At 50.1% G+C, this 24,865-nt stretch overlaps 1 protein-coding gene across 6 annotated transcripts in view; it reads right to left on the reverse strand.

Moving 5' to 3' along the window:
* The window catches only part of LOC100077857 (proton-coupled amino acid transporter 1-like), a 45,670-nt gene extending 26,475 nt beyond the window's left edge, over positions 1-19,195 (reverse strand). Inside the window, exons 1-4 of one of the 6 annotated variants that reach the window (XM_029050764.2) lie at positions 15,934-16,032; positions 13,259-13,393; positions 2,951-3,095; positions 1,128-1,218 (exon numbers count right to left, since the gene is read on the reverse strand). In XM_029050764.2, coding sequence (XP_028906597.1) covers positions 1,128-1,218; positions 2,951-3,093 — 234 coding nt within the window. In that variant the 5' untranslated portion in view covers positions 3,094-3,095; positions 13,259-13,393; positions 15,934-16,032. Of the gene's footprint in view, positions 1-1,127; positions 1,219-2,950; positions 3,278-13,258; positions 13,597-15,933; positions 16,033-19,130 lie in introns of those variants that run through there. The other 5 variants (XM_029050762.2, XM_029050765.1, XM_029050766.2 and 2 more) reach the window with 5 other exon arrangements.
* Between the last annotated feature and the right edge of the window lie 5,670 nt (positions 19,196-24,865).

The raw sequence follows: 24,865 nt of genomic DNA on the forward strand, positions 1-24,865 counted from the left end.
AGGGGAACGTGTCTTCCAAACCTGTTGCACTGTACTCTCCCAACAGCTTAGTAGTACAGTGTTCTGCCCACAGTAAATGCTCAGTAAATACTATTTATTGATTGAGTGTGGGTGGGGGTGGGACAACCTGTCTATTCCTGAAAAAACTCAAGTATCCAGAATGTAGTCAATGAGCGGCCAGCCTCAATCACTGCATTTTCTAACTCCCTGGGTGTTAGACAAAACAAATATCTACTGCTCCATTAAAGGGGCCAAAAGGGATCTCAAGGGTTCTACAGGTTCAAATCCTAATCGTGACATTAAGAGGGAGGCTAGGGACATTCAAATTAGCACATCTGCTGCTCCAAGGGAATCACTCTACAAATTCTAGCACCAAATTCTCCAAATCCACTTGGTTCTGCCAGAATACATGTTTTGGCTAATCCATCGTATTTACTGAGCACTTACTGTGTGCAGGGCATTAGTGGAGAGAGCATGGACCTGGGACCTGGGTTCCAATCCCAGCTCTGCCCCATGACTGCTATATGACCTGGGGCAAGTCACTTCACTTATCTGGGCCTCAGTTACCTCATCTGAAAAATGGGGATTAAGACTGTGAGCTCCACATGGGAAACAGGCTGTGCAACCCAATTATCTTGTAACTACCCCAGCTCTTAGTATAGTGCCTGGCACACAATAAGCGCTTACCAAATAACAATTACTATTATTACTATGCACTTGAAATGCAGCAAGCAGCAGAATTAGGGGATATTCTTCCAACAGCACACATCTGGATACACTGCACTGGAATGGCAGAAGAGGCAGTTGTGGGCATGTGAAACCCAGTGAGCAACACGATGCCAAGCCAAAAACAGGATTCCTTACTAGAAAGCAGTGCCCTTTAAGGGAAATGACTGCATGTCTATCCATCTTCCATGTCCTTTTGGAACCACCACCCAGTGGCATTTATTGAGCACTGTATGCAGAGCACCGTATTAAGCACATGGAAGACTACAACAGAGTTGGTAGACACGTTCTCTGCCCACTACGAGCTTCCAGACCACTTGAATGGCAACTTCCCCTCTGCAAACTCTTTCTCTCCAAACAAAGGAGACCAATCCCGTCTGCCCAGAACGGTGGGCTCTTACCAGTAAACCAGCATTCTTTACAGCCAGGGGCAGCCCCAACAGCCCCGTGCCGATGTTGCCTTTCAGCAGGTGGATCAGCGTCTGGAACCATCTGAAACAAAAAGGGGGAGAGAGGTGGAAGACTGTTAGGGAGGCAGAGAGAGGTGACAGATTTTCCATTTTACAGATGAGGCACCTGAAGCCCAAAGAAGTGAAGAGACTTGCCCAAAGTCACACAGCAGACAAGTGGTAGAGCCGGAATAAGAACCCAGGTCCTTCTGACCGCCAGGCCCTCGCTCTATCCATTCGGCCACGCTGCCATCTCCCACGGAGACCCACACTGGCCTCGACAGAACGGCCCCACCTCTCTCCTCATTTGCTCAAAGGTGGGTGCTCTTGAAATGTGGCCGCCAGCCAGAAGCCTACCTGATACTGCCTGAGCAGAGCTTTTCAGAAAGCAAGTGACCCAGGCTGCCCACTCCCTGAGATGGCACCGTGCCTGGAGAAATAGCCACCGAACCGGACGCGGCTCTCCGGGGCTGCAGAGACGGTAGGGAGCTAATCCAGACAGAGTGGGTTGCATCTCCCCAGTGGGCAGTGCCTCTTGGAGAATAACAATGCTGGGCGCTGCTGCTTCTCCTCCTCCTCCTTCTCTCCGCCCGCACCCACCCCTTCCTCTGTAGCAACCTCGGCTCTCAGGGCTTCCACCAGACCAGCTGGGAGCCCGGATCCAGCCAACTGAAAGGAGTTGGCCTCAAACTAGGGAGGACCAGAAGCCAGCTCAACAGCTGCCACAATACCACGGCTGTGATCTCCGGACGGGGAGAGGGGAGGGCTGGTTCAGCAGAAGGAACGGCAGCTGACACTGGGGAAAGAGTCAGATTGGAATCTGGGATGGCAACTAGGGAGCGTACGGCTTCTGAGACAAGCTGGTCTTGGACGACAGGAAGCAGGATTTAGGAAGGATGAGACTCAAGGGTCCACTCTGGGGTGGTCTATGTCCTCTGACTATGGAGGTGCTGACTCCCATACCCAGGGGTGATAAAGGGGGAAAACAAAACCTAACAGGCAGGCAGTTATGGAGAGCCACATCCAATTCAAAGCTGCTAGGCAGAAGCTTGACTCAAAGTAGCCTCTGGGACCTCCCACACATGCAGTACTTTAAAGGACCCTCTTCCCAGATGCAACTTATAATACTGACCTAGCTGATGCCCACAAGGGAGAGGAAGCAGAAGGTGAGTGCACAAAAGCAAGTTGGGACTCCAATCAGGGCTGCAGTCGGTGGGAGGGTCCCAGAAGCTGGCTCAGGTAAAGTGTTCAGCTAAAAGTAGGCCAGGCCAGCTGCTGGCCCCAGCTCCACTGTTCCCCGAGGGAGGCCTCTCTTCAAGTAGTCAAGCATACTTACTGAACACGTACGGCATACAGAACCCTGCACCAGGTGTTTGGGAGCATACAACGTAACAGAGTCGGTAGACACATTCCCTGACCACAATGATCTTACAGTCTAGAGGGGGAGAAAGACGTAAACATAAGTAAATTACAGATATGTACATCCTTCTTTAGCGGGACCCTTGTCTTGAGCTGAGGATCCAGTCAGCCTGTATAAAAAGTCTATCAGATGTCAAAGCAGCAGGTGAGTCAGATTTCTAATAGCCACTGCCAAAGGCAGAAGTTCCTGACTCTGCCCCAAGCAGGAAATCTTAATCTCTTCATCTGTAAAATGGGAAGACTAGTTCCAGCTGCTGCATGACAGGGGGATATAAAGCCGAAGAGAACACTGCCAAAACAGAAGGTGAAGAACCAGAGCCCCGGGGAGGAAAGAAACGGCTACTTGGCTTACTTACGTTGTCCCGTCGGCTTCCCCAAAGCGCTGGTAGGAGCCCGGGGAGGAAAAGTTGCTGAGGCCGTCCGAGGGGCTCTCCGAGGGGCTGATCTCCGTTGAGCTGTAGTCGTTGTAGTCCTCGTTCCGCAGCCTCCGGGTGGACATGACTGCTGGGGGCACAGAGCGTTGTTTAGGGTCGGCGCTAATGGCAGCCTTGCCCTGGAGCTCCAGGCCCTCTTTGGGCGGCCCGTTGGGTGCGGACATGGCTGTGGGGCCTAGCAGGAGCTAGCGGAGTGAGACCCGGGTGCTGAATGCGAGGGCTCCCGGCCCGCGGCGGGGAGGAGGGGGCAAAGGGCAGATGAGCAGGGAGAGCTCGCTCCCACTGGTGTGGCCACAGCAGCCTCTCCACCAGGACTTAAATAAGGCCCCACCCACCTCCCCGGGGAGGACACCTACTTGACTTGCCTAGAGGGATCCAATGGAGTTCTCCCACAGCTCAAACAATAGGGAGCCTGGTGTCCACAGCCTCATCAATCAATCAGTAGTATTTATTGAGCACCTACTCTGCACAGAGCGCTGTACTAAGTGCTCGGGAGAGTACAACAGAATGAGCAGGTACGGTCCCTGCTCGTAACGAGCTTACGGTCCAGAGGGGGTGACAGACATTAATATGAATAAAGAAGACATTTATAACAGAAAATTTAAAGCTATGTCTCTAAGTGCAGTTGAGATGGGGTGGCTATCATATGTCCAAAGGTCACATATGTTAGTGCGCAGATGGATCCGAGCATGCAGACAGATCCACCTTCTCTATTTGTGAGGCTCTTGCCTTTCCTTCCCATGCCTGTCTCACCCTACGCTCTCTGCAGTGGAGCGAGGCTGAAAGGAGAACGAACAGGCACCCCTGGACTGGAAGTCAAAGCACCATACAACCTCTCTACCCGAAAGGTGGAAAGGGCTCCCTGTCGGCCTCTTTTTTTTAAATGTATTTGTTAAGCGCTTCCTGTGTCTCCGACACTATTCTAAGCATTGAGGTAGACACAAGCCAGTTAGGTTGGACACAGTCCCTGTCCCGCATGGGGCTCACCGTTTAATTAGGAGGAAGAACAGGAGAACTGAGGCACAGATAAGTTTAAGTGGCTTGCCCAAGGTCACACAACAAGCAGCTGGCAGAGGCAGATTAGAACCCAGGTCTTGTGACTCCCAAGCCTGGGCTCTTTCCCCTAGGCCACACTGCTTGGGAGCTGCGTGGAAAGGAACACAGGCCTGGGACTCAGGAGATCTGGGTGCTGATCCCAGCTCTATCGCTTGCTGTGTGACTTAGGCAAGTCAACTGACTTCTCTGGATCTCAGTTTCCTCATCCGTAAAATGGAAATTAATAACCTGTTGTCCCTCCATCCTTACACTCCCCACACGGGACAGGTACTGTGTCTGATATGATTGCATTATATTATATTTCACAGAGAAGCAGCACGGTCTACTGAATAGAGCACGGACCGGAAGTCAGAAGAACCTGAGTTCTAATCCCAGTTCCACCACTTCTGTGCTGTATGACCTTGGGCAAATCACTTCATTTCTCTGTGTCTCAGTTACCTCATCTATAAAGTGGGGAATAAAACTGGGAGCCCCATGTGGGACAGGGACTGTGTCCAACCTGATTAGCTTGTATCTATCCCAGCACTTAGAACAGTGCTTGACACATAGTAAGCGCTTAAAAGATACCATCATCAATATTATCTACTCCAGTCCTTGGCACAAAGTAAGCGCTTAACAAACACCTCGATTATTATCACCGGCAAAGCGCTTGACATCCTACGACCAAACAGCAACGGAAGCCCCTAAGAGACGTGTTCTCCTAGATAAAAAGGGAATTCCACACAATGATCAGAATGATGAGGTGGAAGTCAAAATGGCATGTTTGAGTACCCACTGAGTGCAATGCAGTGTTCTAAAAGCTTGGAAAATACAAAAATATCAGAGGCAAGTTCGCTGTCCACGAGGAGCTTACCCTAAATGTGGGGAAGCAGCGTGGCTCAGTGGAAAGAGCCTGGGCTTCGGAGTCAGACGTCATGAGTTCGACTCCCGGCTCTGCCACTTGTCAGCTGTGTGACTGTGGGCGAGTCGCTTCACTTCTCTGTGCCTCAGTTACCTCATCTGTAAAATGGGGATTAACTGTGAGCCTCACGTGGGACAACCTGATTACCCTGTATCTACCCCAGTGCTTAGAACAGTGCTCTGCACATAGTAAGCACTTAACAAATACCAACTTTATTACCCATGGTGGATACAAGGTAATCAGGTTGGACGTAGTTCCTGTCCCACATGGGGCTCACAGTCTTCATCCCCATTTTACATATGGGGTAACTGAGGCACAGAAAAGAAGTGATTTGCCCAAGGTCACCCAGCAGACACATGGCAGAGCTGGGATTAGAAACCAGGTCCTCCGACTCCCGGGCCCATGCTCTTTCCACTGGACCGCGCTGCTTCATTTCACCCAGGGCCAAAGCGGGTAACCGTTCCCGGGTCAACATAGCCCTTCCTGGGGAGGTGCAGGTTCTGAGTGGAGGCTAAATGCCTCACCCGACCTAGGCAAGGTAGGTCAAGTCAGCACACATCCCTGAAGTTAGGGAACCTCTGGAAAAGAGTCCTGATGACGTTCTAACTCCAAACCCCCCAAAACAGCAAATACCCAAAGAAGAGAGCCTCCTCTCCAACATCCTTGGGAAAGAGATAGTAGAGTTTGGGGAGGACAGAGAATCAGGGCTCAAGCTTAACTGGTTTTGGATCTTGTCCCTCAGGGGGTTTTCCCATCGTCCCCGCCTTCATGTGAGGAGAAAGCAACCTGCTGATTAGCTCCTGCAAGCATTCCACTGCTGGGAACTGGGCCCTCCCAAGACCTCGGAGAGAGAGAGCCCGGAGGACACAAAAAGTAAACCCGTAAGGTGGGGAACCAACTGTTTTTTCGTTTTGTTTCAGTGGTATTTGTTAAGGGCTTATTATGTAACAGGCACTGTATTAAGCATGGGAGAGGTACAAGCTAATCATGTTGGACACAGTCCATTTCCCTTGTGGCGCTCACAGTCACAATCCCCATTTTACAGATGAGGTAACTGAGGCACAGACCAGGTAAGCGACTTGCTCAAAGTCACACAGCAGACAGGCTGTAGAGCCGGTTTTAACTCAGGTCGTCTGATTCCCAGAGTCTCTTTCCACTAGATCATGCTGCTTCTCAACTGTTTTGTTTTTAAAAAAGGATTCACTAAGAGCTTACTATATACCAGGAACTGTACTAAGCACTGGGCTAGATACAAGCTAATCAGGTTGGACACAGTCCCTGCCCCAAATGGGGCTCAAAGTCTTAATCCTCATTTTACAGATAACTGAGGCAGAGGAGTTAAGTGACTTGCCCAAGGTCACACAGCAGACATGTGGCATAGTCAGGATTAGAACCCAAGTTCTCTGACTCCCAGGCCTCGGTTCTTCCCACTGGGACACACTGTTCTGCTCAGCACCTTCTGGCTATGACAAGGGTGACCAATTTTCTCCACCACCCTGCTCTGGCCACAAGAGGATAAGAGAGGGTCAAGGGCAGAGGGGAGCAGGATCCCCCAAAAGAGTTCTGTACGGGTTGGGCCTGGCTCTGGGAGCCCAAGACCCAACCTGAACTCAGGCCATGCCCCCCACCCTCAAAAAGCCAGCCAGGATTGGAAGTTTCTCGGCCCCCCCACGGGGCCCTGTCTTAGGGAAGCAGCATGGCTCAGTGGAAAGAGCCTGGGCTTCGGAGTCAGAGGTCATGGGTTCGACTCCCGGCTCTGCCACTTGTCAGCTGTGTGACTGTGGGCGAGTCACTTCACTTCTCTGTGACTCAGTTACCTCATCTGGAAAATGGGGATTAACTGTGAGCCTCACGTGGGACAACCTGATTACCCTGTTTCTACCCCAGCGCTTAGAACAGTGCTCTGCACATAGTAAGCGCTTAACAAATACCAACATTATTATTATTATTACTAGGGCCAGGGCAGCCCGGGGCAGCGACCGAGACCCCGTCAACTACGCGAGACATACCGGTGGATGGGCGCCTGGACACTGAAGGCTTCGGGGCGTCCGCCGTTCAAACGCACACAGCAGCACTCCCTAAAGGTCAGTTCACACACCCCCTTCTAGTCCCAACTGGACCGGGACCAAACCAGTTGAGAAGTTCTTTTTCTAAAAAATCGTATTTGTTACGCACTTACTATGTGCCAGACTGGGGTAGTAACAAGCTGATCAGGTTGGACACATTCCATGTCCCACGTGGGGCTCAGTCTTATTGCCCATTTATCAGATGAGGTAACTGAGGCTCAGAGAAGTTAAGTGACTTGCCTAAGGTCACCTGCAGACAAGTGGCAGGGCAGAGACTAGAACCCAGGTCCTCTGACTCCCGGACCCATGCTCTGTCCACTAGACAACACTGCTTCGCTAGTTCTCGACCGTACAGGGCTCCCCGTGCTCTCACCCGCCTTGCCTGAATCACGTCTTCCACGTTCCCATCCCATCAGGACGGCGGGGAGCGAATGCTTCCCTCCTACCTTCCACAGGCGATGCCGGCAGCGAGAGTCGCAGTGGCCGCACCCGTGGCCCACTCCACTCCAGCTGGAGTGGTCCCCTACTCTGCTGGCGTTCTTTGTCCTCACTCCGCCCACCACACGCGGGCCAAAGCGGTGCACCCCGAGCCCAGGTCAGCCTCCACGTCTGTTGCTACGATTCTAAGCATGCATCCGACACAGGGGGAAGTCTCAGCGATGTGCCCGACCCCAGGGTAGCACGGTGGCACTAAAACCAATCTCGCCGACCCCCTCTAGCCCACATCCTGCCTCTGGCCTGGAACACCCTTCTTCCTCATATCTGACGATTATTCTCACCCCATTCAAAGTCTTACTGAAGGCACATTGCCTCCAAGAGGCCTTCCCTCTTCTCCCGCTCCCTGCTGCATCACCCTGACTTGCTCCCTTTATTCATCCCCCCTCCCAGCCCCACAGCACTTAAGTTCATATCTAATTTATTTCTATTAATGTCTGACTCTCCCTCTAGACTGTAAGATCACTGTGGGCAAGGAATGTGTCTATTTATTGTTATATTGTACTCTCCTAAGTGCTTAGTACAGTGCTCTGCACCCAGTAAGCATTCAGTAGACCGACTGCCTAAACCAATGGTATTTACTGGGTGCTTCCTCTGCATAAAGCAACTGCACTAAGTGCTTGGGAGAATACAAAAGAGGTGGTACTGAAGATATTTTTCTCCTCTGGTTTCTGTTCTCCTAAGCAACACTACCTGCAGAGGACAAGTAGTAATTCCGTAACAGAATAATAATGGTATAGTATAATAATAATATATTAATAGTAATTATTTTTAATTATAATAATGTTGGTATCTGTTAAGCGCTTACTAGGTGCCAGGCACTGTTCTGAGCGCTGAGGTAGATACAAGGTAATCAGGTTGTCCCACGTAGGGCTCACAGTCTTCATCCCCATTTTACAGATGAGGTACCTGAGGCACAGAGAAGTTAAGTGACTTGCCCAAGGTCATACAGCTGACAAGCGGCGGAGCCGGGATTAGAAGCCATGACCTCCGACTCCCAAGCCCGTGCCCTTTCCACTGCGCCACGCTGCTTCTCGTGAACTTATCCCACCGCTTAGTACAGTGCCTGGTGCATAGTAAGAGCTTAAATACCACAGTTATTATTAGGATAGGACATTAAGACATAACTAGCTCCCAGGCTAAAATCTCAAGAGATTCTATGTAACCCTCAAGCCCACTGGAAGGGGAGAAGCAGTGCAGCCTAGTGGAAAGAGCACGGGCCTGGGAGTCGGAGGATCTGGGTTCTAATGTTGGCTGAACCACGTGTCTGCTCTGTGACCTTGGGCAAGTCACTTATCCTCTCCGTACCTCCGCTTCCCTATATAAAAAATGGGGATTAAGACTGTGAGTCCCATATGAGACAGGGATTATGCCCAACCTGAGTAGCTTGTATCCACCCCAGTGCTCAGTACAGCGCCCGGAACGTAATAAGCACTTCACAAATAGCATTTTAAAAAAATGGGAGAGGTTACAGCACCTGGTCTCACGTCCAGTCAGATCAAAACAACATCTCTCCCCAAACAAATCGATCCTAGACTGGCCCAGCCCAGAGGAGCGCCGCATCTGCACTACTGTAAATGCTGTCCATTAGAATCAACTAGGTAGATGCTTGCGATTCTTATGTATTTGCATAAGCTGGATTCTGGTGCAAGAGATGGCCTCAGTTATGCCCGGAGCGGTTTATATCTCGCATGCGGGCCTCCTCGGACGAGATCAAGGAGACAAGCTTCAGCAGACGCTGCTGTGAGAGGTTCTTCACCGAGAAATACGGCTCTGCTGCCTTGCTTAAAGGTCATGAGTTTTGGTTCAACCACGGCTGCGGTCAACGGTCAAGAAGAGGGAGGACAGTCGTTTTGTCAGCTCTATTACACTGTACTCTCCCGCGCACTTAATACTGTGTTCCACACACAGTAAGCACTCAATAAATACGACTGTAAACTTGTTATGGGCAGGGAACGTACCTGCCAATTCTGTTGTAGGGAACTCTCCCATGTGCTTAGTACAGTGTTCTGTACATAGTAAGCACTCAATGAATACCATTGATTGATGATAGATTGACGGGAAGGTTAGGAGGAAAGGATCTGGGAGGGAAGATGAGGAGGTCAATTTTGGACAGGTTGAGTTTGAGACGTCAGAAGGATTTCCACGGAGAGATGACCTGGAGGCAGGTGGAGATGGTGCGGAGGAGCTAGGTACCCCGCAAGCTGATGTGCCCTTCCCCTTTGACTCTAAAGGGCTAAGCCACAGCCCTCAAATGTGGTTGGCAGCAACTCCCAGCCTAACAGCGTGGCCCAGCGGGCAAGATACAGGAGAAGTAGAGGGCACAGCACCAGGGGCTCTACATGGTTTTTGTAGGCCTGACCGACAGCATACGATACAAACAGCAGATCACGGCTATTACCTGGAAAATACCAAGCAAATCTGACTGCCCTGAAAAGTTCATGATAACGATGATTTCGTTAAACGTTTAATATTGTTCTAAGAGCTGGGCTAGATACAAGCAAATCAGGTTGGATACAGTCACTGCCCCACATGGGACTCACAGTCTTAATCCCCACTTTAATGAGGGAACCGAGGCATAGAGAAATTAAGTGATTTGCTCAAGGTCGCAAGCAGATAACTGGTGGAGTCGGGATTAGAACCCAGGTCCTCCTGAATCCCAGGCCCGTGTGCTAACCACTAGGCATGCTGATTCATCAAGATTCTACGTCTGTTTCATGATGGCACAGCTGCTTGGGTCAGAGCCAAGTGTACCTGTCTGGGCTGGTTTTTTTTTAATGGTACTTCTTAAGGGCTTACTATGTGCCAGGCACTGTTCTAAGCACTGGGGTAGATACAAGCTAATCAGGTTGGATGCAGTCCAAGTCCCACATGGGACTCATAGTCTTCATACTCATTTTAAAGATGAGGGAACTGAGGCACAGAGAAGTTAAATGACTTGCTCAAGGTCACACTGCAGACAAGTGGCGGAGCTGGGATTAGAACCCCGGTCCTTCTGACTTCCAGGCCCGAGCCATATCCACTAGGGCACGCGGCTTCTTGCCATTCCTCGATGCCAATGGAGTAAGGGGGGTATGCATAGCTGTTCTATGCAGGTGCTAGATGATGCCACCAGAGTCTTCAGAGCAGGTCTGAGAATATGCTTTCGCACCTCCGGGAAACTCTTCCATCTCAATAGACTTAGGGCAACAAAGTCCTGGAAACCGTCATTCAAAAATGACTGTACCTAGATAACTGCACCCTATATGCCTTCACCCAGGAAGATACGCAATCGACTGTAAATCGCTTCACCGAATCATCTAGGCTTTAGGGGTCGATGATAAGTCCAAAGAAAACTAAGGCAATATATCAGCCTGCACCAAGGAAGCCAGTCACACGGCCAAAAATTACCGGTGATACAGAGCTTGAAAAGTGTGACAGAAATCTGCTACTTAGGCAGCGCACTAAGCAATGATGCAATGATGGGGGAAAAAAAGTAGAAAGATTCAAAACAGCTAGCACATCCTTTGAGAGACTGTTAAGTAGAGCATGTCAGCAGTGCGGGACCAGACTCCAGCCCCAAACTAAAGATGCAATGTTATCCAACCTTCTCTATGGCTGTGAGATTTGGACCACACCCAAGTGCAACAAGCACCTCCTTGAGAAGTTCCAACCGGCATCACTTAGGGGCCAGACTCAGTATCGAACGACAAGACAAAATCACAAACAATGAAGTTCTGGGACACAGACTCCATTATCCAAGCTCTGCTCATCTACACTGAGTGGGACGTATGAGGAGAATTAGGGGAAGCAGGATACCAAGGAGCTGCTGTATAGAGAGAAAACGGGAACCGAAAGCAGGGAGGGTAGAGGAAGCATTTTAAGGGCACGGGAAAACAAAGCTTCAGATGGTGCTGGGACCCAGCTGAAAACTGGGAGTCGACTGCAGTGGACAGCCCTGTATTTCACATTGCCATCAAGGAGAGAGTGGCTCTCTGAGCAAAAGCTCCACAAAAGAGTCAAAAGAGAAAAAAGCACCGGGTACTGAAAGCATTAAGTACATCGTCACCCACAGGGATGACCCTTCCGTGCATCCACCCTCATCCACATGGCACTTATGTACATATCCATGACTATTTTAACATCTCTCTCCCCTTCTAAACTGTAACCTTGTAAGCAGGGAATGTGACTTCCAACTCTGTTGTATCGTGCTCTTCCATGCCCTTACTACTGTGCTCTGCACTCAGTAAGTGCTCGATCGATTTCATCGATTGACTGATGATCCGAGTGGCTAGGACTATGGATCCCACGTTGGCCTTTTCAGTCATATAGGCATAGATGAACTTCACCATCAGCGGAGCCTTCCTCAACCTATGGTATTTGAGCACTTTCCACGTACTAAGTGCTTGGGAGAGTACAATGCAAAAGAGTTGGTAGGCGCAATCCCTACCCACAAGGAGCGTACGGTCTGCAAGAGGGTACAGACATTAAAATAGATTAGCGTTAGGGGAAATCAATACAAAGGATAACTACGATTGCATATGTCCCTGGTGTCGACTAGAGAGCACGATCTGGTGAGAACATACTGCTCTATCTCCAGTCTCACGCACTGCACCAAAAGCGCCGAAGCAGGTCCGACTGAGCAAAACTGCCGACCTCAGGGGAAAGCAAAGCCCATGGGACCAGCAGAAAGGAGAAGTGAAACTCATTCCAGATTAATGGACTTCTGAGAAATATTTTAAAAAGACAATTCTACCATTAGAGCAGACAGAGCAGCAAAAAGCCAGCTGTCATGAGAAGGAAGAAAGATAAGAGAGTCTGCAACTGGAGGTTTTAAATTTCAAATACTCAGCACTCCACCAATCCGACTCACGAGAAGGCAATCGATCGATCGTATTTTTTGAACGCTTACTGAGAACAGAACACCGTGCTAAGCGCTTGGGAGAGTACAATATAACAGAGTTGGTAGACACGTTCCCTGCCCACAGTGAGCTTACAGTCTAGATGGGGAGAGAGAGGTTAATATAAATAAATTATCGATATGGACATAAATGCCGAGGGGCTCAGAATGGTTGTGAATAAAGGGAGCAAATCAGGACAAATCAAGGCAGAAACAAGAGCCACGGATCAGCCAAACATAGGCTTCCTCCAAGATTTTTGCCAAATCGCATCACCTCCCCTGTGTCAGTGTCCCCCGTGACAGACCACTGTTTCAGTTAAGTGATCACAGAAGTGTTTTGCAGCTACTGTCTCCAGGGAAAATCCAAAAACAGTATTAACAGTGACCTCAGAGCAGCACCTGATGCAACCCTAAGTGTCTAGCCTTTAAGGCCCCGATTCATTATTAACTTACCAGGACAAAATTTCAAGAAGAGAGCTACAGACAGAAGTTGGGTCATAATAATAATGGTATTTGTCAAGCCCTTACTATGTGCAGAGCACTGTTCTAAGCGCTGGGGTAGATATAGGGTAATCAGGTTGTCCCACGTGAGGCTCACAGTCTTCATCCCCATTTTCCAGATGAGGTCACTGAGGCACAGAGAAATGAAGTGACTTGCCCACAGTCACACAGCTGACAAGTGGCGGAGCTGGGAATCGAACCCGTGTTCTCTGACTCCTAGCCCGTGCTCTTTCCACTGAGCCATGCTGCTTCCCAGCGTGGTTCATATACCTTATATATATAAATATACCTGGGGTTATATATATATATATATATATCAAGGTTATATATACCTGGGAACAGTTACGTAAGATGAAGGAGAGGAGAGGGAGAAAGAAGTCCCAGAGAGGAATGTCAGGTCCAGACGCCTTTCACTCCATCCACAATTTCAGCCCAAGCTGTCCAGGATGCTGTGACCACCTGGGATTCTAGAGCAAGTGAGGACAGAAGGGGAGGAGGGGGCAGAACCTGAACACAATTATGACAGAGGAAGAGACCTCATACTAACCGAACAAACTCAATCCATCAGTGGTATTTGATGTTTACGCTGTACTATGTGCTTTCAAGAGTACAGGAGAGTTAGCAGCACAAAGATACTCCCCAGTGCTAAGTATCACCCCTTGAACACACATTCTCAAAGCAACTTTACGTTACTGGTACCCTTTTTTTTTAAAGTAGGGGCTTAATATGTATCATCATTACTGTGTGCACAGCACTGTACTGAGCACTTCTGAGGCTACATTAGAGTTAGTAGACACGGACCCCCGCCCTCAGGGAGTTTACAAAAAAAAAAGGGTATTTATGCTTACTATGGGCCAGCCTCGGTACTATAAGTACTGGGGCACACACAAAATAATCAGGTTGGACACAGTCCAGGTTCCACATGGAGCTCATAGTTCTTAATCTCCATTTTACAGATGAGGTAACTGAGGGCCAGAGAAGTAAAGTGACTTGCCCAAGGTCACAAGCGGCAGAGCCAGGATTAGAACCCTGTTCCTCTGACTCCCAAGCCCGTTCTCTTTCCACTAGGCTATGATGCTTCTCTATCCTCCTTGGGCCTGGAGACAGTGCTTCCCCAACTAACAATCAATCAATCAATCTAGTCTAACGTCTACTGAGGAAGGCAGCAAGATCCTGTGGAAAAAGCTCAGGGTTGGGAGTCAGGGAAACTGATTCTATCTCTGGCTCTGTCACCTGCAGCTGTTATACTGTACTCTCTCAAGGGACTAGTACAGGGTTCTGCACATCGTAAGCGCTCAATAAATACAACTGAAAGAATGAAATGACTTTGGGCCAGTCTCAAGCACTCCACAGCTCGGTTTCCTCACCTGTAAGATGTGGATAAAGTACTTTTTCCTCTCTCCCTCTTAAATCACGAGCCCACCGTAGGCCCGGGACTGTATCTGATCTGGGCTCATCACAGTAGGGGCTTAATATGTATCATCATTACTGTGTGCAGAGCACTGTACTGAGCACTTTTGAGGCTACATTAGAGTTAGTAGACACGGACCCCCGCCCTCAGGGAGTTTACAACCGAGCGGGAGAGAGACGCACTAAAATAGATCATCGATGAGATGAAATACTAGAGTATAGGAGATATATACAAAAGGAGTGCTATGCCTGGAGAGTGGGGATGTAAGTGGCTTGGGACACATAAGGGGAGGAGATTAGAAATTAATCAGGGAAGATCTCCTGGAGGAGATGTGATTTCAAAAGGCCTCGGAAGATGAGAGCTGGGGTCTATTGGCTACGAAGGGAGAGGGAGCGAGAGGTCAGAGCAAGGGAGAAGAGAATAAGGCCTAGTAGGTAGCTTAGCTTGAGAGGACTGAAGAAACCAAGCTCGAGTGTAGTGAAAAGGAGACAAGAAAGTAGGTAAATATGAGGGAGAGAACCGAATGAGCACTTCAAAGCAGTGGGTCCAGAGTTTCTGCTTGATGCAGAGAGTAGGCAATCCCTGGAGAGTGGAAGCAGGGTGGCATAGTGGAAAAAGCCCAAGCCTGGAAGTTGGAGGACCTGGGTCCTAAACCCAGCTCTGACACTCGCTTATGTGACCTTGGGCAAGTCACTGAATTTCTCTGGGCCTCAGTCTCCATAACACTAAAATGGGGACTCAAAACCGGTTCTCCCTCCTGTTTACACTGGGAGCCCAAGTGGGAGAGGGACTCTGTCCAACTTGGTTAACTTGTATCTATCCCAGTGCTTAGCAAAGTGCTTGACATATAGCAAAGCCCTTAACAAACACCATAATTGTAATTATTATTGGGAGTCACATGCAGAATGACATTTTGGAAGTAAGATCTGGGCAGAAGAGTTCAGTATGGACTGGAGAAGAGAGTAATTAGACGCAGAGAGACTAGGGAGGAGGCTGATGATTAGACCTTAAGCTCCTTACATGGGCAGGGAACGGGTTTAACAACTCTGCTGTTCTCTCCCAAGCGTTTGGTACAGTGCTCCGTGCCCAGTAAGTGCTCAAAAAATACCATCGATTGATCGATTGATTTTCTGAAGTAGCTAAGCTGAGTTTGGATAAATGCTCCTTGACTTCAGGCAGCCCTTTAGGAGAGCAAAAGAGCAGGACTGGACCCCCGAAAGGGGACCTAGACAGCTGACTGTGTTTAACTTAGAAGCCAGCCAAAGCTTTAAGTAAACCTTACCACTTTCATTAGGAAAGTCTTTTCCAGCTTCTGCCAGGAAGTAACCCAATCAAATTAGAGACAGGAAAACAAAACTGTCACATGGATGCCTCGACGACCCAGGTTATTAGTTTCCAGGGCAACTGGCTTCAAACGTTGCTGTGGTACGGATGCTTAATATTCTAGACGTAAGCTTGTTACGGGCAGCGAACGTGTCGGCTAATTCTGTTGTATTGTACTCTCCTAAGGGTTTAATAAGTGCTCTGCACATAGCCAGCGCTCGATAAATACCACTGATTGATTAATACAGAGGGGAGAAGAAAACCGAAGCAGACCTGTCCGACCAAGCATTTAACTGCCTTCCATTCCCTGGCAATTACTGGCTGAAAACTGACAGCACATAGAGAGATGAACCAGGCACGGGAGACAACGCCCTCTTTATGTCTGGAAAATAAAACAAGGTTGCAGATCAGCGATAGGGGTTCCCACCCTATCTTCAAAACCGAATGTATTTACGCAAAGCATTCCAGGGGAAGGGAATGAGAAGAAAAAAGGAGTTATGATGTAGACAAACCCAGTTAAAACATACACACACACACACCCCTAAGCCTATTTGAATACCTAGAGATTGGCGATGGTATCAATCCTTAAAGGAAAAAATCGAGTTGCTCATCGGGCCAATGGAAAAGTTATCCTTCCCCACCTCCACCAACCCTTCATCCCCTCCAGGGATCCCCGATTCTCCTTGAAACTTAAGCAGATGCATTTCTGAAGGGCTTGGGGGGTGGCGGGGGAAAGACCGGGGAGGAAGATGGGGAAGAAAGAATTCATCCCGGATTCTAAATTTCAATCTCCGCTGAAACTGCAGGAAAACGTGAGCGAGCGAGAGAATGGCAAAAGCCAAGTTAGAAAGGTTGGAATAAAGGATGAGGTTGGAAAGGATCTGGGGGAGGGACACAAAGGGGTGAGGGATCAAAGCCATTAGGAGCAGCATGGCCTAGTAGCTGGAGTACGGGCTTGGGAGTCAGAGGTCGTGGGTTCTAATGTCGGTTTCGCCACTTGTCTGCTGTGTGACCTTGGGCAAGTCACTTAACTTCTCTGTGCCTCAGTTCCCTCATCTGTAAAATGGGGCTTGAGGCTGTGAGTCCCACGTGGGACAATCTGATTACCTTGTATTTACCCCTGCGCTTAGAAGAGCGCTTGGCACACTGTAAGGGCTTAGCAAATACCGTATTAGTAGTACAGGGCTCTGCACACAGTAAGCGCTCTCAATAAATACGACCGAATGAATTGGGGGTCGCTCCCTGATGGGGATAAGCAGCAAGAGGTGCAAGGCAAGAGGGCCGATGACATCTCGCAGGACCGGAGACCGGTGCAGGCGACAGGGGCTTCGGGGGCATCGCCTATAGTCCTTCATTTATTCAGTCGTATTTATTGAGCGCTTACTATGTGCAGAGCACTGGACAGAGCGCTTGGCATGGACAATTCGGCAACAGAAAGAGATCATCCCTGCCCAACAGCGGGCTCCCAGTCTAAACGGGGGAGACGGACCGCAAAACAGAACAAAACAGGTAGTCTGGCGTCGATATCATCAAGATAAATAGAATCATATAGACACATCATTAACAAAATCAATAGAGTAATAAAAAATATCTACAAATAGGCAGCAGTGCAGTGGGGAGGGGAAGAGGGAAGAGCAGAAGGAGGGAGAAGGGGGGATGGGGAGGGGAGGAGGAGCAGAGGGAAAGGGAAGGCTCAGTCTGGGAAGGCCTCCTGGAAGAGGTGAACTCTGTGAGCCTGTTGTTGGGCAGGGATTGTCCCTGGTTCCGAATTGCACATTCCAAGCGCTTAGTCCAGTGCTCTGCACACAGAAAGCGCTCAATAAGTACGACTGAATGGATGAATTTACTGCTGAACTGTACGTTCCAAGCATTCGGTCCAGCGCTCTGCACACGGTCAGAGCTCAATCCGACTGAATGATGCGGTGCCGAACTGTACATTCCAAGCGCTTAGTCCAGCGCTCTGCACACATTCAGAGCTCATTAAATACGATTGAATGATGTATTGCTGAACTGTACATTCCAAACGCTTGGTCCAGCGCTCTGCACACAGTCAGTGCTCAGTAAATACGACTGAATGATGCAGTGCTGGACTGTACATTCCAAGCGCTTGGTCCAGCGCTCTGCGCACAGTCAGAGCTCAATCCGACTGAATGATGGGGTGCTGAATTGTACATTCCAAGCGCTGAGTCCAGCGCTCTGCACATAGTAAGAGCTCAATCAATCCGACTGAATGATGCAGTGCTGAATTGTACATTCCAAGCGCTCGGTCCAGCGCTCTGCACACGGTCAGTGCTCAGTCAATACGACTGAATGATGCAGTGCTGAACTGTACATTCCAAGCGCTTGGTCCAGCGCTCTGCACACAGTGACAGCTCAATCAATACGACTGAATGATGCAGAGCTGAATTGTACATTCCAAGCGCTTGATCCAGCGCTCTGCACACAGTGAGAGCTCAATCAATACGACTGAATGATGCAGAGCTGAACTGTACATTCCAAGCGCTTGATCCAGCGCTCTGCACACAGTGACAGCTCAATCAATACGACTGAATGATGCACTGCCGAACTGTACATTCCGAGCAATTGGTCCAGCGCTCTGCACGGAGTCGGCGCTCGATCAATCCGACTGAATGAATGAATTTATTGCTGAATGGTGCATTCCAAGTGCTTGGTCCAGCGCTCCGCACAGAGTGAGAGCTCAATCTGTACGACTGAATGATGCATTGCTGAACTGTACATTCCAAGCAATTGGTCCAGCGCTCCGCACAGAGTGAGAGCTCAATCTGTACGACTGGATGATGCATTGCTGAAGTGTACATTCCAAGCAATTGGTCCAGCGCTCTGCACAGAGTGAGAGCTCAATCAGTACGACTGAATGAATGAATCTATTGCTGAATGGTACATTCCAAGCGCTCGGTCCAGCGCTCCGCACACAGTGAGCGCTCCATCAACCCGACTGAATGATGCATTGCCGAATTGCACATTCCAAGCCCTTGGTGCAGCGCTCTGCACACAGTCAGCGCTCAATCAACCCGACTGAATGATGCAGCGCTGAATTGTACATTCCAAGCGCTTAGTTTAGCGCTCTGCACACAGTGAGAGCTCCATCAACCCGACTGAATGATGCATTGCCGAATTGCACATTCCAAGCCCTGGGTGCAGCGCTCGGCAGAGAGTCAGCGCTCGATCGATACGACTGAATGAGTGACTTTATTGCTGAATGGTACCTTCCAAGCGCTCGGTCCAGCGCTCTGCACACAGTCAGCGCTCGGTGATTACGTCCGAATGACGTAGGGCTGAATCGTACCTTCCAAGCGCTTAGCACACAGTAAGAGCTCAATAGAGACGACTGAATGAATGAATGCATGAATGAATGAGCCCCTCCCCGCCCCCCCCCTCCCGCCCTCCTCCTTCTGCAAGGAGGGGGAGGGAGGGAGGGGTCCCGATCCGTTCCGCGGCCCCGGACTCACCCGCCGTCCGGCCCCCGGCCTCAGCGCCCCCCGCCCCTCGCCATCGCCGCTTCCTAGAGCGCGTCACGTGACCCCACCGAGGCCCCGCCCCCTCCTCCCTCCCGGACCCGCCAGGGGGCGCTCGTCACGTGACCCCCCCTCCGAGGCCCCGCCCCTTCTCCCTCCCGGACCCGCCAGGGGGCGCTCGTCACGTGACCCCCCCTTCCGAGGCCCCGCCCCTTCTCCCTCCCGGACCCGCCGGGAGGGGGCTCGTCACGTGACCCCCCTTCCGAGGCCACGCCCCCTCCTCCAACCCGGACGGACCAGGGGGTTCGTCACGTGATCCCCGTCGAGGCCACGCCCCCTCCCTCCCGGACCCGCCGGGGGGCGCTCGTCACGTGACCCCCCCTCCGAGGCCACGCCCCCTCCTCCAATCCGGACGGACCCGGGGTCTCGTCATGTGACCCCCGTCGAGGCCCCGCCCCCTTCTCCATCTCGGACCGGCCCGGGGGAGCTCGTCACGTGATCGCTCCGAGCCCCCCCCCCCCTTCACCCCCCACCCTGCCGCCGGGGATCCCATCACGTGACCCCGCTGAGGGGGGGGCCCCCCCGCCCCCTTTCATTTCGGCCCCAGCCGTCGGGAGCCCGTCACGTGACCCGGCCGAGGCTCCGCCCCCTCCTTCGTCCCGGACTCGGCCGCCGGGAGCCTGTCACGTGACCCCCCGAGGCCCCGCCCCCTCGCTCGGGTGGAGGGGGCGGGGCTTCTCCCTCGCACCCGGCCCGGGGCGACAGCGCCCCCTGGAGACTCCAGCCTGAGCTGCAGGGCTCCCTCTGCTGACAAGGGGACAGGTAGGAGGCAGTGCTGCCTTGTAATAATAATAATAATAATAACAATAATGATGGTAGTTTGTAAGCGCTTACTAAAGCGCTGTTCTAGGCGCTGGGGTGCATTCAAGGTAATCAGGTTGCCCCACGTGGGGCTCACAGTCTTATTCCCTATTTTCGGATGAGGCACCTGAGACACAGAGAAGAATAATAATAATAATGATGTTGGTATTTGTTAAGCGCTTACTATGTGCCAAGCACTGTTCTAAGCACTGGGGTAGACACAGGGGAATCAGGTTGCCTCCCGTGGGGCTCACACTCTCAATCCCTATTTTCAGATGAGGGAACTGAGGACAGAGAATAATTGTAATAATAATAATGTTGGTATTTGTTAAGCGCTTACTATGTGCCAAGCACTGTTCTAAGCACTGGGGTAGACACAGGGGAATCAGGTTGCCTCCCGTGGGGCTCACACTCTCAATCCCTATTTTCAGATGAGGGAACTGAGGACAGAGAATAATTGTAATAATAATAATGTTGGTATTTGTTAAGCGCTTACTATGTGCCAAGCACTGTTCTAAGCACTGGGGTAGATACAAGGTAATCAGGTTGTCCCCCGTGGGGCTCACACTCTTAATCCCTATTTTCAGATGAGGGAACTGAGGCACAGAGAATAATTGTAATAATAATAATGTTGGTATTTGTTAAGCACTTACTATGTGCCAAACAGTGTTCTATGCACTGGGGTAGATACAAGGTAATCAGGTTGCCCCACGTGGCTGTTCTAATCACTGGGGTAGATACAAGGTAATCAGGTTGCTCCACGTGGGACTCACAGTCTTAATCCCTATTTTCAGATGAGGGAACTGAGGCACAGAAAATAATCATAATAATAATAGTATTTGTTAAGCGCTTACTATGTGCCAAGCGCTGGGGTAGATACAAGGTACTAATAATGATGTTGGCATTTGTTAAGCGCTTACTATGTGCCGAGCACTGTTCTAAACGCTGGGGTAGATACAGGGTAATCAGGTTGTCCCACGTGAGGCTCACAGTTAATCCCCATTTTACAGATGAGGTAACTGAGGCACAGAGAAGTGAAGTGACTGGCCCACAGTCACACAGCTAAGGGGCAGAGCAGGGATTCGAACCCACGACCTCTGACTCCCAACCCCGGGCTCTTTCCACCGAGCCACACTGCTTCCAAATAATAGTATTTGTTAAGCGCTTACGATGTGCCAAGCACTGTTCTAAGCACTGGGGTAGATACAAGCTAATCAGGTTGCCCCACGTGGGGCTCAGTCTTAATCCCCATTTTCAGTTGAAGGCACTGAGGCACAGAGAATAATAATAGTAATTGTTAAGCGCTTACTATGTGCCAAGCACTGTTCTAAGCCCTGGGGTAGATACAAGGTAATAAGGTTGCCCCATGTGGGGCTCACGGTCTTAATCCCCATTTTCAGATGAGGTAACTGAGGCACAGAGAAGCGAAGCGGCTTGCCCAAAGTCACACAGCAGACAAGTGGCAGCCAGAATTAGAATCCATGACCTTCCAGCCCCCAGGCCAGCGGTCTGACCACTAAGCCACACTGCTTCTCTGTGGATCCTTTCTCAGCCACATTCACACTCATGGAGGCAGTCTCTCAGGCAGAAGTGTCAGCTTCGATCTAATAATAATAGCGATCTACTCTGGGACAAGCCCCCCACCCCTCCAGAGGTAACTTAATTAGTCCTTTCACACACAGCCTGCTCAAACCTGGGCCAAGGACATCAAGTCTCACCTCCCTGACCTGCCCCCCAGAAACTTCTCCCTTTCCCTCTGCTCCTTCTGCTCCCTCTCTGTCCCCCGCTTCACCTCCCCTCAGCTAAGCCCTCTTTCCCTCTGCTCCACCCCTCTCCTTTCCCCTCAGCACTGTGCTCATTTGTATATATTTTTATGACCCTCTTTATTTTGTTAATGAGGTCACATCCCCTTGATTCTCTCTATTGCGATTAAGTTGTCTTGTTTCCGTCCGTCTGTCTCCCCCGATTAGACTGTGAGCCCGTCAGTGGGCAGGGATTGTCTCTATCTGTTACTGAATTGTACATTCCAAGCGCTTAGTACAGTGCTCTGCACATAGTAAGCGCTCAATAAATACTATTGAATGAATGAATATTTTCTTTTGCCTCTGCAAACACTGGTCACTGTAGACCCGGCTGAAGCAGTTCACCATGGGCTGGGCCAGAAGGAAATAGGGAAGGAGGAGGACGGAGAGTGGGCTGAGGTGCACCGAAGGAGAGGAGGTTATAATGTTGGTATTTGTTAAGCGCTTACTATGTGCAGAGCACCGTTCTAAGCGCTGGGGTAGATACAAGGTGATCAGGTGGTCCCACGTGAGACTCCCCATTTTACAGATGAGGGAACTGAGGCACAGAGAAGTTAAGTGACTTGCCTACAGTCACACAGCTGACAAGTGGCAGAGCCGGGATTCGAACCCATGAAGTCTGACTCCCAAGCCCGGGCTCTTTCCACTGAGCCACGCTACCTTGCCCGTGGCAGACAATTCGAGGGAGCTGCTGCCTGGGGGTGGCAGTGAGGGCCAGGAACTTTGGTTCTGCACCCGAGACCTGCCCATACCGGTGCAATTCTCTGTTCAGTATTTGCCCCTCGCCCACAAAAGAGATCCATCCACCCTGCCTGACCTGCAACTTTGCGGCTGGTACCAGTATTGCAGCCGGCCTGTGATGATAATCATGATGTTATCTGCTAAGTGCTTTCTATTTACCAAGCTCTGTATGAAGCACTGGGGTAGGTGCATAGGCAGATGCCCTGTTTGCCCTGCCATCCTCCCCTCATCACGGCACAGGCGGAGATAAGGAAGTGGTGGGCAGGGCGGGCCCGGAAGGAGAGGGAAGGGCACTGCAGCCTCAAGATGAGCTGTGTCACAGGCCCAGTCGGAACCCCAGTCAATAATAACGTTGGTATTTGTTAAGCGCTTATGATGTGCAGCGCATTGTTCTAAGCGCTGGGGTAGATACAGGGTAATCAGGTTGTCCCACGTGAGGCTCACAGTCTTAATCCCCATTTGACAGATGAGGTAACTGAAGCACAGAGAAGTGAAGTGACTTGCCCACAGTCACACAGCTGACAAGCGGCAGATCTGGGATTCGAACTCATGACCCGTGACTCCCAAACCCGGGCTCTTTCCACTGAACCACGCTGCCGATCATATTTATTGAGCACTAACTGTGTGCAGAGCACTATACTAAGTGCTTGCGAGAGCGAATGAATGAATGAGACTACAATATAACAAACACATTCCTTGCCCACAGTAAGTTTAGAGTGCAGAGGGGGAGGCAGACATTAATATAAATAAATAAAATTACGGATATGAACATAAGTACTGTGGGGCTGGGAGGAAGCAAGTCAGGCATCTGTTCAGTGACAGTGACTCATCCTTTCAATGCACAGGCTTTACCTGCATCTTAAAATTAATTTTCCACTCTGACCCACAACTTCACAGCGAGTGCCTGTGGGTCAGGTCAGGTAAAGTGCCTCCGAACCCAGCTTGTTGCAGTGTACCCTTCCTCAATCCATCAATCAACCAATCAATGGTATTTGAGAACCCACCAAGACAAAAACACTAAACTCTGCACTTGGGAGAGTGTAACAGAACCAAAGTGTGCCCATGTTCTGCCTCTCTGGCCTGGAACGCCTTCCCTCCTCAAATCCGACAATTACCCTCCCCCCCTCAAAGCCTTATTGAAGACACATCTCGTCCGAGAGACCTTCCCAGAGTAAGCCCCGCTTTTCCTCATCTCCCACTCCCTTCTGCATCGCCCTGACTTGTTCCCTTTGCTCTTCCCCCTTCCCAGCCCCACAGCCCTTATGCACCTATCTGGAATTTTATTTATTTGGATTGATGTCTGTCTCCCCTCCGCTAGACTGTAAGCATGTTGTGGGCAGGGAATGTCACTGTTTATTGTTATAATGTACTTTCCCAAGCGCTTCGTACAGGGCTCTGCGCGCAGCAAGCGCTGGATAAATACGATTGAATGAACAGATGAATCTCCTCTCCACAAGGAACTTGCCGTCTAATGGGTTATAATCGTTTCTCCTGACTCCTTCACTTCCCCACCCCCAGTTACATAGGGAAGGAGATGCATGCTGACCTGTCTCTCACCCAGCACCTTCACTCCCAACATGCTCTGTGATCGCAGTATCACAAGCTACAGGGGCTCTGTGAGGCCTCTAGAAACTCTCGTTGTGACTGGACTCTGGTCGTGCCTTTGTAATAATCTTTTTTATGGTTATACCCATTATAATTGGTGGTTTTGGTAACTGATTGGTTCCTTTAATAATCGGAGCCCCAGTGTAAAGACATATGCTTGAATTAGGGCTACTGCAAATTCTAGGATTGTTAGGAGAAAGAGAATAGTAAATGTAATTGTTGATACGGTTACCTGGGACGGCTGCATCTTGAGGCCCCTCCAGGTCCACTCTACCACTGGACTTGTGGACTTTGAGCTTGGTCTTTTATGTTGTGTTTGCCTTTCTGTTATTTCATCTTTCCTCCTCCCTGCCTTATTCTCAGATTCTGAGCCCCCGGAGGGCCAGGAACCATGTCTGTTTTTCACCTGTGTATTTTCCCGGGGCTTAGTCTAGTGCTCTGCACCAGCAGATGCTTAAAAAGAACTCTCACCAGTACTAATAATAATGTGGTATTTGTTAAGCACTTACTAATAATAATGTTGGTATTTGTTAAGCGCTTACTTTGTGCAGAGCACTGTTCTAAGCGCTGGGGTAGATACAGGGTAATCAGGTTGTCCCACGTGAGGCTCACAGTTAATCCCCATTTTACAGATGAGGTAACTGAGACACAGAGAAGTTAAGTGACTTGCCCACAGTCACACAGCTGACAAGTGGCAAAGCCTGGATTTGAACCCATGAC

Source organism: Ornithorhynchus anatinus, chromosome X1, assembly GCF_004115215.2.
Source record: "Ornithorhynchus anatinus isolate Pmale09 chromosome X1, mOrnAna1.pri.v4, whole genome shotgun sequence".
Taxonomy (NCBI): Eukaryota; Metazoa; Chordata; class Mammalia; order Monotremata; family Ornithorhynchidae; genus Ornithorhynchus; species Ornithorhynchus anatinus.